The 15,584-nt window shown below is 41.6% G+C and overlaps 1 protein-coding gene and 1 non-coding gene across 2 annotated transcripts; both read left to right on the forward strand.

The window, feature by feature from the left end:
• Nucleotides 1-706: 706 nt before the first annotated feature.
• gstt1b (glutathione S-transferase theta 1b) lies at nt 707-15,148 on the forward strand. The gene is made up of 5 exons (XM_030428869.1): nt 707-1,048; nt 10,957-11,044; nt 11,429-11,579; nt 12,067-12,243; nt 14,293-15,148. The coding sequence occupies exons 1-5, from the start codon at nt 937-939 to the stop codon at nt 14,488-14,490; spliced, it is 726 nt and encodes a 241-aa protein (XP_030284729.1). The 5' UTR covers nt 707-936; the 3' UTR covers nt 14,491-15,148.
• Nucleotides 15,149-15,462: 314 nt separating this feature from the next.
• On the forward strand, nt 15,463-15,550 carry trnay-gua (transfer RNA tyrosine (anticodon GUA)). Its single transcript is given in 2 exon segments — nt 15,463-15,499; nt 15,515-15,550. It is a non-coding gene; the product is annotated as a tRNA-Tyr (tRNA).
• The last annotated feature ends 34 nt before the right edge of the window (nt 15,551-15,584 follow it).

Raw genomic sequence — 15,584 nt, forward strand, 5'->3', positions numbered from 1 at the left:
CATACCTAATACCGCTGTGGCTCATTTAGAGGGGCATGTAGTTTTGGAGAAGAAACACTGAATTTTGATATTTACAATATTAATGAGGTAATGATACAAACTCAGAAATAATTATTTTCTCCATGAGTGAATCAACAGGCCGTTCTCAGGGGAAAATAAGGTCCCAGAACACTGTTTGAAGCAGTATAAATAAAACAGTATAAAGTGTGTTGTCCTTCAAGGTCAGCTTGTCTATTCAGTTTATTCAGTCAAGAGAACAAAGAGTTAGATTATTTTGTTTGTTTAGGCAAAAAAAAACAAAAAACAGTGAGAGGATATTTCTCTTCTCATTAACATCAAAACTACAGAGTGCTCCTTTAAATCACATGCCATGACTGTTTTTGAATTGTCTGATGGATTACCTGGACACCTCAGTTCCAGTCGACCATTTAACCACTGTCCTAAAGACTGCCACTGCCATTAATGCAATGAAGACCTTGTTTGTAGGAGCTTTGGTTAATTAGTGCTCTATCTATGATTTAATGGCGAAGTACTTAAAAGTTGACTCTCAAGGACAGTGGTGACGATCACTCATCTCAGAGTGTGGACGAACACTGTCTTTATGTTTAACAAGGGAAGCTTAGGAAAAAGTGTGAGAGAAAATAATTTGTCTTACTGAGGTTTGTGGGTCCGAGCATAAATCGTAAACGTCACGACACTTTTCACCACACAGTGCAACGTGCGATTACAATACGACACTTCTACAGAGTTTTTTCAAGTTAGGTCCCATGCTGTAGGGGCGTGACTTCGTGTCTGTATCAGGGACGTGAACTATCTCAGCCAGATAAAGCGATCTTTGGTGCGTTAAGTAGTCAAGTAGCTTGGAAGAAGTACTAGTGTCATCAGAACGACGACGAACGAGAAGAACCCCGGCCCGCACTCTCGTCAGAACCAATAATGTCGCTGGAGCTGTACTTGGACCTTTTCTCTCAGCCGTGCCGCTCAGTTTATATCTTCGCCAAGAAAAACAACATTCCTTTTGAATTCAAAAACATTTCCCTGTTAACTGGTGAGTTTAAGTTCACACACTGACGAGAACTTTGTACTAGGTGGGTGGGGCGGAGGAGCTGCAGAGTCTTATTTGTCAGTGTTTTCATGCTGCCTCAGAGAGCTGGTCCTCTGCGGACACTGCTGTGCCACGTCGTGTTCAGGGACAGGGCTGAGCTCACAGTTAGTTAACATGATCAAAAACAGTGCAATAGAAATAAAAGATGACGTCAAATATCTGCATGGTAAGCAGTAGTGTAACTGGATAACGTTATAGTGGCATCGGAGTGACAGCGAGATCGAAAAGTGGCTAAAGGTATGTCGATTGCTGCTCAACGGCATATACCGATCCCTAGAATGGCATACCGATCCCCAGACTGACATACAGATTCTCGGAGTGGTATGCTGCTATTATGCCGCTGTTATTCCACCGACACATGACGGTATGTGCCACTTGAGATTGTTACGGCACTGAGAGACTGTTGGATGGGTACCGCTCCCTGATGAATATGCAAATGTAATGCCACTGGGTTGGTTTGACGACAAGTGCAGCCGTAAACATAAATTTTTTCTTTTTTTTTTTTTTGTCTTTATTGACAATACTTAACACTTTACCGCAAGTAATGTTATGTTGTTGGGATTGTAGGCATATAGACAGTAATTACACGTGGGACTCTTACTATATGATAGTAAAGTAATATGTCTAAATATCCGCCTATAAACTACTTAAAGCTAATGAAAGCGCTAACCTTAGCTAACATGGCTAACATTAGCCCAGCCACCTTATAGCCAGTCTGACTAATCGATAGCAGAACTTTTGAGCCTGCCAACAAAACAATACTTAGTGATGGGTTTTCATTATTACGGTGGCTGGGCTAATATTAGCCATGTTAGCTAAGGTTAGCGCTTTCATTAGCTTTAAGTAGTTTATAGGCGGACATTTAGACATATTGCTTTTCTATCATATCGTAAGGTCCCACGTGTAATTACTGTCTATATGCCTACAATCCCAACAACATAACATTACTTACGGTAAAGTGTTAAGTTAGCATTGTCAATAAAGACAAAAAAAAAAAAAAAAAAGTATATGTTTACGGCTGTACTTGTCGTCAAACCAGCCCAGTGGCATTACATTTGCATATTCATCAGGGAGCGGTACCCATCCAACAGTCTCTCAGTGCCGTAACAATCTCAAGCGGCACATACCGTCATGTGTCGGTGGAATAACAGCGGCATAATAGCAGCATACCACTCCGAGAATCTGTATGTCAGTCTGGGGATCGGTATATACCACTCCGAGAATCTGTATGTCAGTCTGGGGATCGGTATGCCATTCTAGGGATCGGTATATGCCGTTAAGCAGCAATAGACATACCATTAGCCACTTTTCGATCTCGGCGCTACTGTGGCATCGACCGTCATTTATCACCCAAATCAGTCACCTAAATCAAGCACACTAAACAGGACTCAGCATCAGGTGATTGGGGATAGACAGGATGAGTGGACTCGTTACAGTGGACAGACAGGATGAGTGGACTAGAATAAATATAGATACTTCCAGGTCTTCTTGCTGCTGCTGCTGACTTGACCCAGTATTAGTGCTGTACGATTTGATGAAAATGCGATTGCGATTATTTTGGACTATATTACGATTTGCGATTGCGATTACGATATTATAAATGAATAGTGTCATGAGTTTACTTGCTTGAATATCAAGGACAACACAGAGAATTACAATAGTTTATATATTTCTCAACTGAAAACATACAAACATGACACAAAAAATACAAAACCCGAAGTTTACAGTACTGTATTTTCTCCCCAAATAACTTATATCAAAAAATAAATAAAAGTTTGAAAATAAAGGTATTTCTGCACATTTGTAAACTCAAATGCCTTTCTGCAAAATTCAAACAGTGACAAGTGCCTATTTCTTAACATAAAGGCATTAATTTAAACTTTGAACGTTTTTTGGACAGTAATAATAATACTCTATAGCACAGAGGAAGAAGATATATCCATGTTGGCTACACAGACACTATTTGTTAGGATTTATCTAATGTTGCTCGTCTTCGGCTCCGTCTCTGTGTTGTTGCATGCTGCTGGCTGGGCTGCTTCAATGCTGCTCCGCTCTGTGAGGAGCGGCACTTGAAAGCAGCGGACACAGACAGCAGGTCGCCACTTTAATGAAACCGCCGCAGTGCATAAGGGAGAGAAAGTGAAACTAAAGTATCGATCTCATTACACTGATAGCAACTAAATATCAATACCAACGCTGGTATTAATATTATCAATATTTGGATTCGACCATCCGCCCAACCCTAGTTCCCGCTCCCGTCTGCTCCCGTTAACTTTTGTTCCTGTACCGTCCCAATCACGTGATTAATAGTAAAGTTGACTCCCATCCCGCGGGAATCCCGTGACCCGTGGGATTCCCGAACAAATGTCAGCCTCTAGTTGATATGTTGATATAGGACATTGCAAATGTATCCGTAATTGTTCGTTGTTGTGGTCCTTTCAGGCGTTTTTCAGTTGTATCTTTCACGTTACTTTGTTGGGCTTTCATTTGAATGCATTCTTCGTATTTTTCTTTGTGGTGTTTCAAGTGTTGATATAGATTGGTCGTATTGCCGCGGGACATAGTGACTTTAGCTTTGCATTTTTTACACAGCACATCTTGCTGTTCAGTGTCGTCGTACCTGAATCCAAAGCATGGGCGAGGCTAGCCTCTTTTTAGGGGTGCTGGAGCACCCCTAAAAATGGGCTCAGCACCCCTTAAACTTGGAGTAAGAAATGTTGTTGTTCTAAAATTTGTGTTCGTCTTTGACAAGATTAAATTATGTCCAAAACATACTCTGTAGTGGGTGGTTTAAAATGTATATGTTAAGGACGAAAATGAAAACACCCCCGCTTAGCAAATGGTATCATCCTCTTCTCACGCGCTACTTCTCCTCTGTACCTGCACTGCTCCACAGCCCGACCGTCGTCCAGCGACACACACGCAGAGTGAGAATCCGTTTAGTTGTAGTGTTGTGAATCAACTAACTCATTCAAAGCAGAGCTCCACCAAAGAGACTGCAATCGTTGCGGGAGGTTATCTCATGTGTCAGTGTTTCCTCTATATGCATTCTGCTGCTGGATTTTCAGCGCTGCCGCAACATTGTTTTAAAAAAAAAAAAATTAAATGGAAACATGATTTCTGTAAGTTTAATATCACGGGGGGCGAATGGCGAATTGAAGTTGCACACGGTGAAAGCACTACACCTTAAGTTATCTTGAAATCGATTATTATTGTCATTACTGCTATTTGTATAATTTCTACAAGTCACCGTTTAAGTTGAGTGACTGAAATTCCAGTGTTAGCAGGAGGAGGACGGTCAGCTCACCTCTCAGAGCCTCGCTGAATCACTGGAGACTGATTTAGGGACCGTCCTTAAATTACTTTGCATAAATATATTAATACAAAATAATTGCAATATCTTCCATGTCATGTGTCCCAGTGACTCCAAACCAGCAGCAGATTGTATTGGTAAACTTGACGAATGAGATACGGCCCTTTCTACTGTACTTTAGTGCTTCCTCTATTTTATATGAATATTAATATGCAGAAATTGTTAGGTTTTTTTTCTCAATAGCTTCCATGTCATGTGGCCCACTTACTTCTGAAACAGATTCTGTTTCCATAAAAAAATCTATAATAATAAATAAAATAATGGTAAAAAAGTTATCTAATGCTCAAGAGGTTAACATATTTTCAAGCAGCAATATCAACTTCTACACTATTTTGTCTCATGTCTTAGATTCTGATTCTTAAATTCTGAAAATGATTTTTTTTCTTAAAAATCTAGTGTTGCTAGGTTACCGGGTCAGAGCACCGCTGCTACAACATAATCTCGGAAAAACATTTCGGGTGTGTGGGGTGAGCTATTTCTGTCTTAGCTGAAGCCGACAATGGAATATGGAAAAGTGTTAAGCTAAAGAAAAAAGATTGGATTTTGGAGTTAGTTGAACCAATGTTAAAATGATAAAGTTACTTTTCAATTTTTTGTTTTGGTGAGAAAAAAGGGTGGGTGGTGGCAGTGGGGCTCAATGGGTGCTCAGCACCCCTAAAGCTCTGATCTTAGAATCGCCCCTGATCCAAAGTATCGCCATATAATAGAAGTTGCATTTTTTTCCGCTACCAACTGAGCTTGTCCCTCCTCGAGTTCCTCCTCGGCGTCCATGTTGGCTATGGAGGACCAAACCTGACATAAGTATAAATAAATAAATAAATAAATAAATAAATGCATAAATAAATACATAAATAAATAAATAAATGCTGGAATAAATGCATAAATAAATACATGCATAAATAAATGAATAAATAAATAAATGCTGAAATAAATGTATAAATAAATAAATAAATAAAAGTATAAATAAAAGAATAAATGCTTTTTATTTATTTATACATTTCTGTTCACCTACATTTATTTATTTCTGTATTTCTGTTCACCTACATTTATTTATTTCTGTATTTCTGTATTTCTGTTCACCTGCATATATTTATTTCTGTATTTCCGTGTCCATATGTAAATGAGGAGGTAGGAGGTCCTAACCTCAGTCAAGAGCATGATTGGTCAAATCGGAGAGCCAGACAAAAGCAAACGATTCCTGATCTCAAGCCTCCCTCTCTGTAACGTTGTAAACAGCTCCAGTTAGCTTAATGGCCTCGACCAGTGTGACAGGTTAACTGGCGTTCATTTTAACTTGCAAGGGTCCCAGATGTGCTGGTTGTGTGGTTTGAGAATCCTGTCTGGAGAGCCATGTCCGCTAACCAGGAAAAACATTCTGCTCATCGCTCCAAGTCATGTATACGTGTATTCGTTTTGACGTGGCTTGAACACTTCTATCCACACGGAGAAGCCGGGGCTGCGACTTGCAAACCACTGCTAGACGAGCGCTACAGAGCACAAATCGTCCAAAAGTGCATGTTGTCGGTCTCATATCTTTGTCGTGAATCTCTGTACTCTTATGCCCCCCACACACCGCCCAGACGTCCAACTGCCTTATCCGACCACTCTCCGACCACTCCGTTGCCTCTTGTCTGACCCGTTCGGTAGAAAAGTTGCATTGAACACACCGCTTCGACGTGCTGCCTACGCCACAGTAGCGTGTACGTTCTGCGCTTGCGCGAGATGCAATAAGCGGGTGGCGCTTGTGTTGTGAGTTGTAAACGAGAACCTTATGCATGCAACTCTTTTTACTTTCGATCAAAACGAAACTTAACTATTTCCGGTAAAAAACAGCTGCATACTAAACATGCAGCGAGGCATTACCAAACTTACACAAATTAATTCGTCCTGAACGTACGTAACAACTAGTCTGGTGCCACTACTGCAAAACATGAAAACGGGGAATGACGGAACGGAGTGCATAGAAAAACAAAGCGCACACAGCAGGCCTGGTTCTAGACTGCCTTGATTGGAGGGGCAGTAAGAAATGTTGATGGGTCACTAACTGCTACTGTTTTGAGTGCCATAGGGATGACGTTTTTTTTGTATGCCTACCAGTCTATGATGCCAACCCAGACGTAAGCATCGCAGATTTGCCGTGGTTCCATCGGCAAAGCTGAATGAATGAATGAATGAATGAATATGAATGAATAGTTTTATTTTGGTTACAATATAAAATACTTAAATTATGTGCAATCAACTGGCAAATATTAGCATACAGACTTCAGCTCAACATTTTCTCACAAAAAAATATTAAACAAACTCTTGCCATCATTCGTTATCCATGTTTACCTCTTCTAGCTGAAGCTGCACTTGATTTTAAAAACAAATCAGTCGGTTTGCAGCATTTTTCACCGTAAGCCTACAGTGCTCTCAGATTTCTCTCTCTTTTCTCCGCTCACCCCTTGTGTCGCTTGATGCCTCGATTCATTTTTCTGCTAGCTTAATCTCAGTCAGCTTCCAATTTTCAATCTCCAACTTCCAACTACAAAACAAACAAATAATCAAATAAAAAAATGGAGGTAGATTTGTATTATTTCAAACCATGCACGTTTTTGAACATCTGAATAAGAAATTCGCTACAAAAGAATGCAGACTGATGTAAAAGTTTGTGACTAGAGGGTAACCATGACTGTGATATAGAGACTTGTATGTGGTATATAAATAGTGATCAGATTATGAAGTCAGCAGTTTGATGGAGAGACTAAATTGTCATTTAGCCTTTGAATAATGCTAGACAGAGAACAGTGTGATTAGTCAGCCGCCCATAAGGGCTTGTGGTTCCTCTGGCATCTGCACATGTTTAAGATTGTCAGTCTACCACGTACATTTTGCCCCACCACCAAATTTCCCAACCTCCCTTCATATCTACCACGATGAATTTGGGAAATTTGGTGGTGGGGCAAAATGTAAGTTTCTTTATAATCTGTGACAAAGCAATTTTGTAAACAGCGCTATAAAAATAAATAAATAAATCTTGTCTGATTGGTTGATGCTATATTATTGTGCACCACTTTCTCGCGCTTTGGAAAGTCGTGTGTGCCTGTCTGGGTTCCCTGTTTCTTCCTGCCAGATGCCAGCAGCCTCAGATTAGCCGCTGTCGGAGGCTTTGGCCCCAGGAAGTAACGTTAAACAGTGGCCGGCGGCGCTAACCTGAATTTACAAGTTATGGAGTCCCCTCTCACTAACGTGTGTTGTTTAATCCTGTCGGCGGGGGTGGGTGAGGCTCGTGGGCCAACAGGACTAACAGCGGGGCTGGCAAGGGATGAAAGTTGAAACCCGCTTCACAACCGGTACGTAGCCTGCCCGTGTGACGCTTCCCATGCCGCGGAGCGGGACAGAGACAAACTCGGCAGCAGCCGCCGTTGGGACTAGGCTACTACTAGCAGTTGCTAGCCGACATGCTAACAACTGACAAGCCTGGAGTGCCCGTAGTATCTAATGTGATGCTGACTGAGAGAAGCTGCTACTGACTGTATGCACGGTACAAGAGAGAGAGAGACACCGGCTCTGTTGGCAGAAGAGCCGAGGACTGTGATTACTCTGGCAGCATTTATGGGAATACATTACAATATTATATATTTGAATATGCTTTTTTTTTTTTCTTTTTTCCGGAATGAAGGGGGGTCGGTTTGGTGGGGCAGCCGAAGCATTTGGGGGGGCATTGCCCCCCCGTGCCCATGCCTAGAACCGGGCCCGGCACACAGTATTCCGTCCCTCCCACACACCGCGGTGATTCGCTAGCACACCGCCAATCAGAACGGCCATTCAGCTGGCACACAACCAATCAGAGGATCCAATGGCTCAGACGTCCGACGGCCCTCCTCCTCAAGGCCCCCACACACCGCCCAGACGTCCAACTGCCTTATCCGACCACTCCGTTGCCTCTTGTCTGACCCGTTCGGCAGAAAAGTTACATTGAACACACCGCTTCGACGTGCTGCCTACGCCACAGTAGCGTGTACGCTCTGCGCTTGCGCAAGATGCAATAAGCGGGTGGCGCTTGTGTTGTGAGTTGTAAACGAGAACCTTATGCACGCAACTCTCTTTACTTTCGATCAAAACGAAACTTAACTATTTCCGATAAAAAACAGCTGCATACGAAACATGCAGCGAGGCATTACCAAACTTACACAAATTAATCCGTCCTGAACGGACGTAACAACTAGTTTGGTGCCACTACTGCAAAACATGAAAACGGGGAATGACGAAACGGAGTGCATAGAAAAACAAAGCGCACACAGTATTCCGTCCCTCCCACACACCGCGCTGATTCGCCAGCACACCGCCAATCAGAACGGCCATTCAGCTGGCACACAACCAATCAGAGGATCCAATGGCTCAGACGTCCGACGGCCCTCCTCCTCAGACTTCGCATGCTCAGTCGGATCCGACAACGTCCGCGCGGCTCCGAAAGCTTCCGACAAAGCCGAACACACCAAACATATATGTTCCCGACCTCGTCCGAGTCTCTCCAAACGCTTCAGACGTCCAACGGTTGGGCTGGTGTGTTCCTGCCTTCAGACTTCGCATGCTCAGTCGGATCCGACAACGTCCGCGCGGCTCCGAAAGCTTCCGACGCAGCTGAACACACCAAACATATATGTTCCCGACCTCTTCCGAGTCTCTCCAAACGCTTCAGACGTCCAACGGTTGGGCTGGTGTGTTCCTGCCTTTAAACAACTCATGTGTGGAACAGTATTAAGCATGTGTTCACGCCGAGCGGCTCGAGAGCGGCGTGGACACCGCTGTTAGCAGTTAGCTGCTAGTTAGCTTTTAGCTGCTCGCTGTAGCGCTAAGAGCGTAGCGTCCAGGTTAACTGTTGATACATGTTACCACCGAGAGTGAGATACATGTCTGGGCTTTCCTATGAACCATTGTCGCTACTGGTGTTTGTATCACAGGTTGATCTGGACGTCTCACGATTTGCCACAGCTGATTGACCTCACGCTGAGCTCGGGCTGGATGTCAACGTACTCTGCAGACTGTTTGACCAGCAGGCTGTATGACAGTGTACAGTTTTCACACCGACTTAGCTTCAGCTTAATAACGATGTATGCGGCTCGGAACGATGGCTTTAAGCGACCATTTGAACAGTGCGGAATGAAAAATACCCGATGGTAACCGGTGTCACAAGGTAGCCTGGACGCTGCGCTACAGCGAGCAGCTAACAGCTAACATAAGAGCTAAAAGGGGTCTCCACTCCGCTCTCGAGCCGCACGGCGTGAACAAATGCCTCAGCCTGTTCCACACATGAGTTATTTGAGAGTACAGACATTCACGACAAAGATATGAGACCGACAACATGCACTTTTGGACGATTTGTGCTCTGTAGCGCTCGTCTAGAATACACATATACATGACTTGGAGTGATGAGCAGAATGTTTTTCCTGGTTAGCGGACATGGCTGAGGACCACTCTCTCTCCAGACGGGATTCTCAAACCACACCACCAGCACACCTGGGACCCTCACAAGTTAAAATGAACGCCAGTCAAATTCATAACTAAACCAGAGCTACATGAACAAATGTCAACAACTGCAGCTAACAGTTAGCTGAGCGGGCTTGCTGGTAGCCAGCAATATTCCTGTACAGTTCACAGGAATCAGCGCTGCTAGTGAGGCAGAAGTAGTAGACCCTCATCGAGCACACTCCTGTAACCAATCATGCTCTTGACTGAGGTTAGGCCCTCCTACCTCCTCATTTACATATGGACACAGAAATACAGAAATAAATATATGTAGGTGAACAGAAATACAGAAATAAATAAATGTAGGTGAACAGAAATACAGAAATAAATAAATGTAGGTGAACAGAAATGTATAAATAAATAAAAAGCATTTATTCTTTTATTTATACTTTGATTTATTTATTTATTTATTTATTTATACATTTATTTCAGCATTTATTTATTTATTCATTTATTTATGCATGTATTTATTTATGCATTTATTTATTTATACATTTATTTCAGCATTTATTTATTTATTTATGTATTTATGCATTTATTTATTTATTTATTTATTTATACTTATGTCAGGTTTGGTCCTCCATAGTTGGCTGCTCTACTCTGCTGAAAGGCGGGTAGTCACGTGACTATACCTGCAGCTGCAGCTGCACACAGTGGGGATGTGGCGTCACCGTGCTCCACACCACACGGAAGATAGTCCCGTGACTCCCGTTCATTGTAATATTTGTAATGATATGGCTATATTTTCATGTAGGCTACATGTTGAATGTCTGTATTTTTCAAAATGTTAGATAACGAATTTCATTTTTTTTTTAAAAGAGAGAGTCCTGTGTTCATGTGTGTGCCACACATACATATTTGTTTACATTAAATCGCAGTCTTTTATGCGATTAAATAATTGCACAGCATGATATCGCGATTGCGATTAGATTAATCGTGCAGCACTACCCAGTATGTGTGTTGTTTTCAGGTGAACATTATGAGGAAGAGTTTGGGAAGATCAGCATGATAAGAAAAGTTCCTGCTATGCGAGATGGAGACTTCTGCCTGACTGAAAGGTGATTATTTAAATGTTCTTCGCTATAAATCCTTAAACTATGAACTTTACGACCATGAGTGAGAAGATTATTACTATTATTATATCCATTTCTTTGTAGTAATTGCTATTGGGTCAGACTTATCCAGATTGAATATTATCATATCATAAAATTAAACCATTTGATTATGGTAGAGTGCTGAATCGAGGAAAGAAGCTGCTCTGTGCTCTGGTGCTATGGTATGAAATCATAGTGTACTTTGTTTCCCTGTTGTCTTCATCAACCAAAATGAACATACAATGAATGTTCCTTGTAGTAGCTTTAAACAGTCATAACCTGGTATATATTTTATAAATAAGTCCCTGTGTGTGGTAGTCATTTACGATATTTGCCTCTGCTCTGCAGCATTGCCATCATGCTGTATATGGTGCAGAAGTTTAAGACTCTGGATTTCTGGTACCCAGCTGACCTTCAGCAGCGTGCTCGTGTCGACGAGTATCTGTCATGGCAGCACATGGCTATCCGTATGCATGGATCAAAGATGTTCTGGCTCAGGGTAGGTTCGCTGACACCTGTCATGGTGTCTTCCTTGTTAAAATGCAGGCTTTTACCTCCAGCCTTTCTCCAGTCACAGACTGACGAGTGAAGTCAGCAGGAAGAGCAACACCAGGCCCATGTTGTTGTCAGTTAGTGCCTTTAATGGAGACTTTCTGCTGCTTTTACTCTTCTGCTGGTGTGTGCATTTAACATTCCTTTTGTATCTTATTTCATCTTCTGTTCACACTGTATCAGTGTGACATTAGTAACAGGAAGACAAAAGCCTCAATACAACACATTCTTTGAATGACCTGTGACAGACTTGTGATTGTGTGTCATGTGTCACTGAACCTGTGAGGATACGGTTAGTGTGAAGACTTGTGATTGTAATATTCCAATTGAAAGAGTTTATGTCAACAATAAGTTCATTGACAGAGTTGAATAATGTGTTATTTCATCTGCACTTCCTTGAGACTCAAATGGAATTCTTTGTGTTTGGGCTGTAGCTTTTGATTCCTAAAGTCATGGGTGTGGAAGTCCCTCAGGAGAAGCTGGATGCAGCCTTAGAGGATCTGAATGGCTCACTGAAACTCATAGAAGAAAAGTTCCTTCAGGACAGGCCCTTCATTGCAGGAGACCACATGTCACTGGCTGACCTGGTTGCCATTGTGGAGATCATACAGGTACAGTATGCATTTTCCAACAGTTATTATTATAGAAATAATGTTATTTACATCAGACAGTAATCAAACACAGTTATACCTTCATTATGAAATATATAAATGAATGATTGTGTTAACTGTCTAAACATATTTCTGTTTTAGTGTAATTGATTAAAAAAGTTTGGCCTGTTACATCTTATCAGTGCATCAATAATAAAAAAACAGGTTTACCACATTTTTTTTTTTTTATTCAACAAAAGTTCTCAAAGGTGTCATCATGGCTTATGTTGCTTATTTACACATCCAGCACACACAGAGCAACACTATCATTTATTTGAACTTTGGAATCTGCTTTGGATCGCTGTGGTAAATTATATGAAAACACTCTGAACAGAGTTGGATTAACACACAAAGAAACCAAAAGGGCTTAAGTATAAGTAGATTTTTTGTAATTACAATATAGGAGGCTTAAAAAAGCCTTCAGAAGTCAGAGGGAGTGACTACAAAGATCGAATAATAACTCATCCTTTCTAATCATTCCACAAACAAAGAAACTGGACATGATTAGCCTTCTACTTTTTAGCAACAATTAAGTTTCACATTAACTGAATGGTAAACACATGGACTCATGACTTCATCATAAGCTTATCAGAGAACAAGAGATCCTTAGCTATTCATATCCAAACAACATCATGACTGTCATGTGATATTTGGGTCCACAGTTACGAAGCATATGCAGTGCAGTAGAATTACATTCTACTGCCAATACAGATAATGCAACTGATGTGCTGCACAGAGAGTTTATTGCTGTTGTTTATGTTCAATTTGTGTCCCTAGATTATTGAAACAGCTGCCTACTCCTAATGAAAGAAACAATGACTGAGGCAGACCCTCGTTCTAGCTTGGTGCAACAAACTCATTCTGATCACTAGTCAGAGGAACTAAGGTTCAGTACAGTTTTAGGTTATAGTGCTCGTTGAGGCTACCCTCGCTAAACTCCGCCCCTTGTACCAGCCCCTGTCGTTACGCCTGTCAAGTTTGTCATTCTCTCACTGCATTTACAGTAATAACAGTGGTCGATTTAAGAGGTCGTAAAAATATCAGTTATGGCCATTGTGGCGGCTGTGGCTCAGTAGAGTGGGTCGTCTAGTGATCGGAAGGTCACAAGTTCAAATCCCGGCTCCCCCTAGTTGCATATCAAAGTGTCCTTGAGCAAGATACTGTACCCCAAATTGCTCCTGATAAGCAGTTGGCGCCTTGCATGGCAGCCTCCGTCATCATTGTATGAATGTTTGTGTGTGAATGGGTGAATGTGGCATGTATTGTACAGCACTTTGAGCTGTCGTTAGACTTGAAAAGCGGTATAAAAATGCAGACCATTTACCATTGCACTCACAGTTCGCCAAACACCCAAGCTAGCTCTCAAAACAGATAGAGCATATTTTTATAGGATCAACATTTATCTTCAGTCTAATGCAGAGGTGCCCAATTTTTTCTCTCAGACCACCAAAACTGAATCTCAGCAGTGGACCATAGATGAAAGCAAACACCTATTGTATTGAACTGTAATGTATTGTTAAGATGATTACATTACATTATGACAGTATAGTGAGGACAGTTGTGTTTTATTGTATAAGTATAACCATGTTGAAATGTTTTCTGTAGAAAACCTTAATTGGACAAGCAACTAAGGTTCAGTTTATACTTTACTGTTTGTATTTTCTCAGAGATCCACTCTTAGAACAGAGAATGATAACTAACTAATATGTATGAAAGATGGAACACTGCCTTTGTTATTGACAGGTAATGAAAGAATCCAAGAGATAGCAGTGACTATCTGTATGTAGAAAATGTAGAAAAACTGATTGAATTGGAGAATCCAAAACACTGAAGCAGGTTTTGATGAATGATCCCCTGTGATGTAGATGGTACTTTATACTAAAGGGACTGGTACTGATAAAATCCCTTTTAGCAATAATACCTATGACACTGGTCCATAGTTACAGAGAAAGGCTGAAGAGTTGTCTCCACATTAACAGTCCTGCTCCTCTGTGCCTCTCTCACCGACAGCCTGTGGGCGCTGGCCTGGATGTGTTTGAGGGGAGACCCAAGCTGAGCGCCTGGCGGGACAGAGTCGAGACCGCCGTTGGTAAAGAGCTGTTTGATGACGCCCACCAGGCTATTCTGGGAGCCCAGGAGAGTGTGAAGATGATGGACCCTAGCAAGATGCAGTTGTTCAGGCCCAGGATCCTCAAGTTATTCATGTGAAGAGGAGTTTCCTTCTCATTCCTGGCTATACAGAGAATCCACATTGTCAGTGTCAGCACATGTAGACTAGGCAATACATAGTATGCATTCCAAGCTTCCTGTATGTAAAATCTCGACTGTTTATAAGTAAACTAATAGTATAATAACATGTGTTGAGTCCCGCCCTCATTATGTAACAGAGGAATGTGAAATGTGAGAGCTGTAGCTTGTGTCTGCCAACAAACATCCCAACCTTTCCTAAATTCTTCACAGTGGACATTGTAAGCTGTTACATTCATTGCAAGCTCAGTAAATTGAGTTTTTGCAGCAAACTCTGCTCTCTATGACAGTGCCTTGTCTGCTCCTGATGATATCTGATGATGTGATGCAGACCTGAAGGTGTGCAACTCAAGTTTGAAGATCTCAATCTGTATTTATTTTTCAGCTGGCAAACTTCCCAAATATTTGACTGGGATGACCCACAGCATCAATGCCCGATTTTGAGTCATTCTTCCTTTTGTTTTATGGCAGCGTTTGCAAACAATGCTTCCACCAAGTGGGCAAGTAAGGCCAGTTCAATTAAACAGTACAGTTTATTACAAGTAAACTCGGGTGTGCTTTGTATAAAAGTAATTTACTAGGGATATGTTGAATAAAATACAAAAGAGTTTTGACTTTTTATTGTCCAAGAATTCTGACATTTGAATCACATAAATAAGACTATAAGTCATATTCTTATTTTTCATCATGCTTAGTTTTCGTCTCATCCAGTTCTTTCACTGGCGGTAATGGGCTTCCATATGTATCACCCACAGGAAACTGGTGTAAAGCCTTTTACGGCCCTCACACAGAGTGAACGACAGGACGTTACTATAACGTGTCAAGCTCGTTACATGTCACCTAATGTAACGAGTTGCTAATACAGACATCCAAATGTGTTCGGCATGGCGACCCCTTAAGTCCATAAAATGTACTGTCTCAATTACGTTCATCCCTTCGATAGCTCAGTTGGTAGAGCGGAGGACTGTAGAGGAAGTGCGCTGTAATCCTTAGGTCGCTGGTTCGAATCCGGCTCGAAGGAGGGTTTTTTTTTAAATGCTGAATTTGCACATATC

Source organism: Sparus aurata, chromosome 1 (genome assembly GCF_900880675.1).
Source record: "Sparus aurata chromosome 1, fSpaAur1.1, whole genome shotgun sequence".
NCBI classification, from domain to species: Eukaryota; Metazoa; Chordata; class Actinopteri; order Spariformes; family Sparidae; genus Sparus; species Sparus aurata.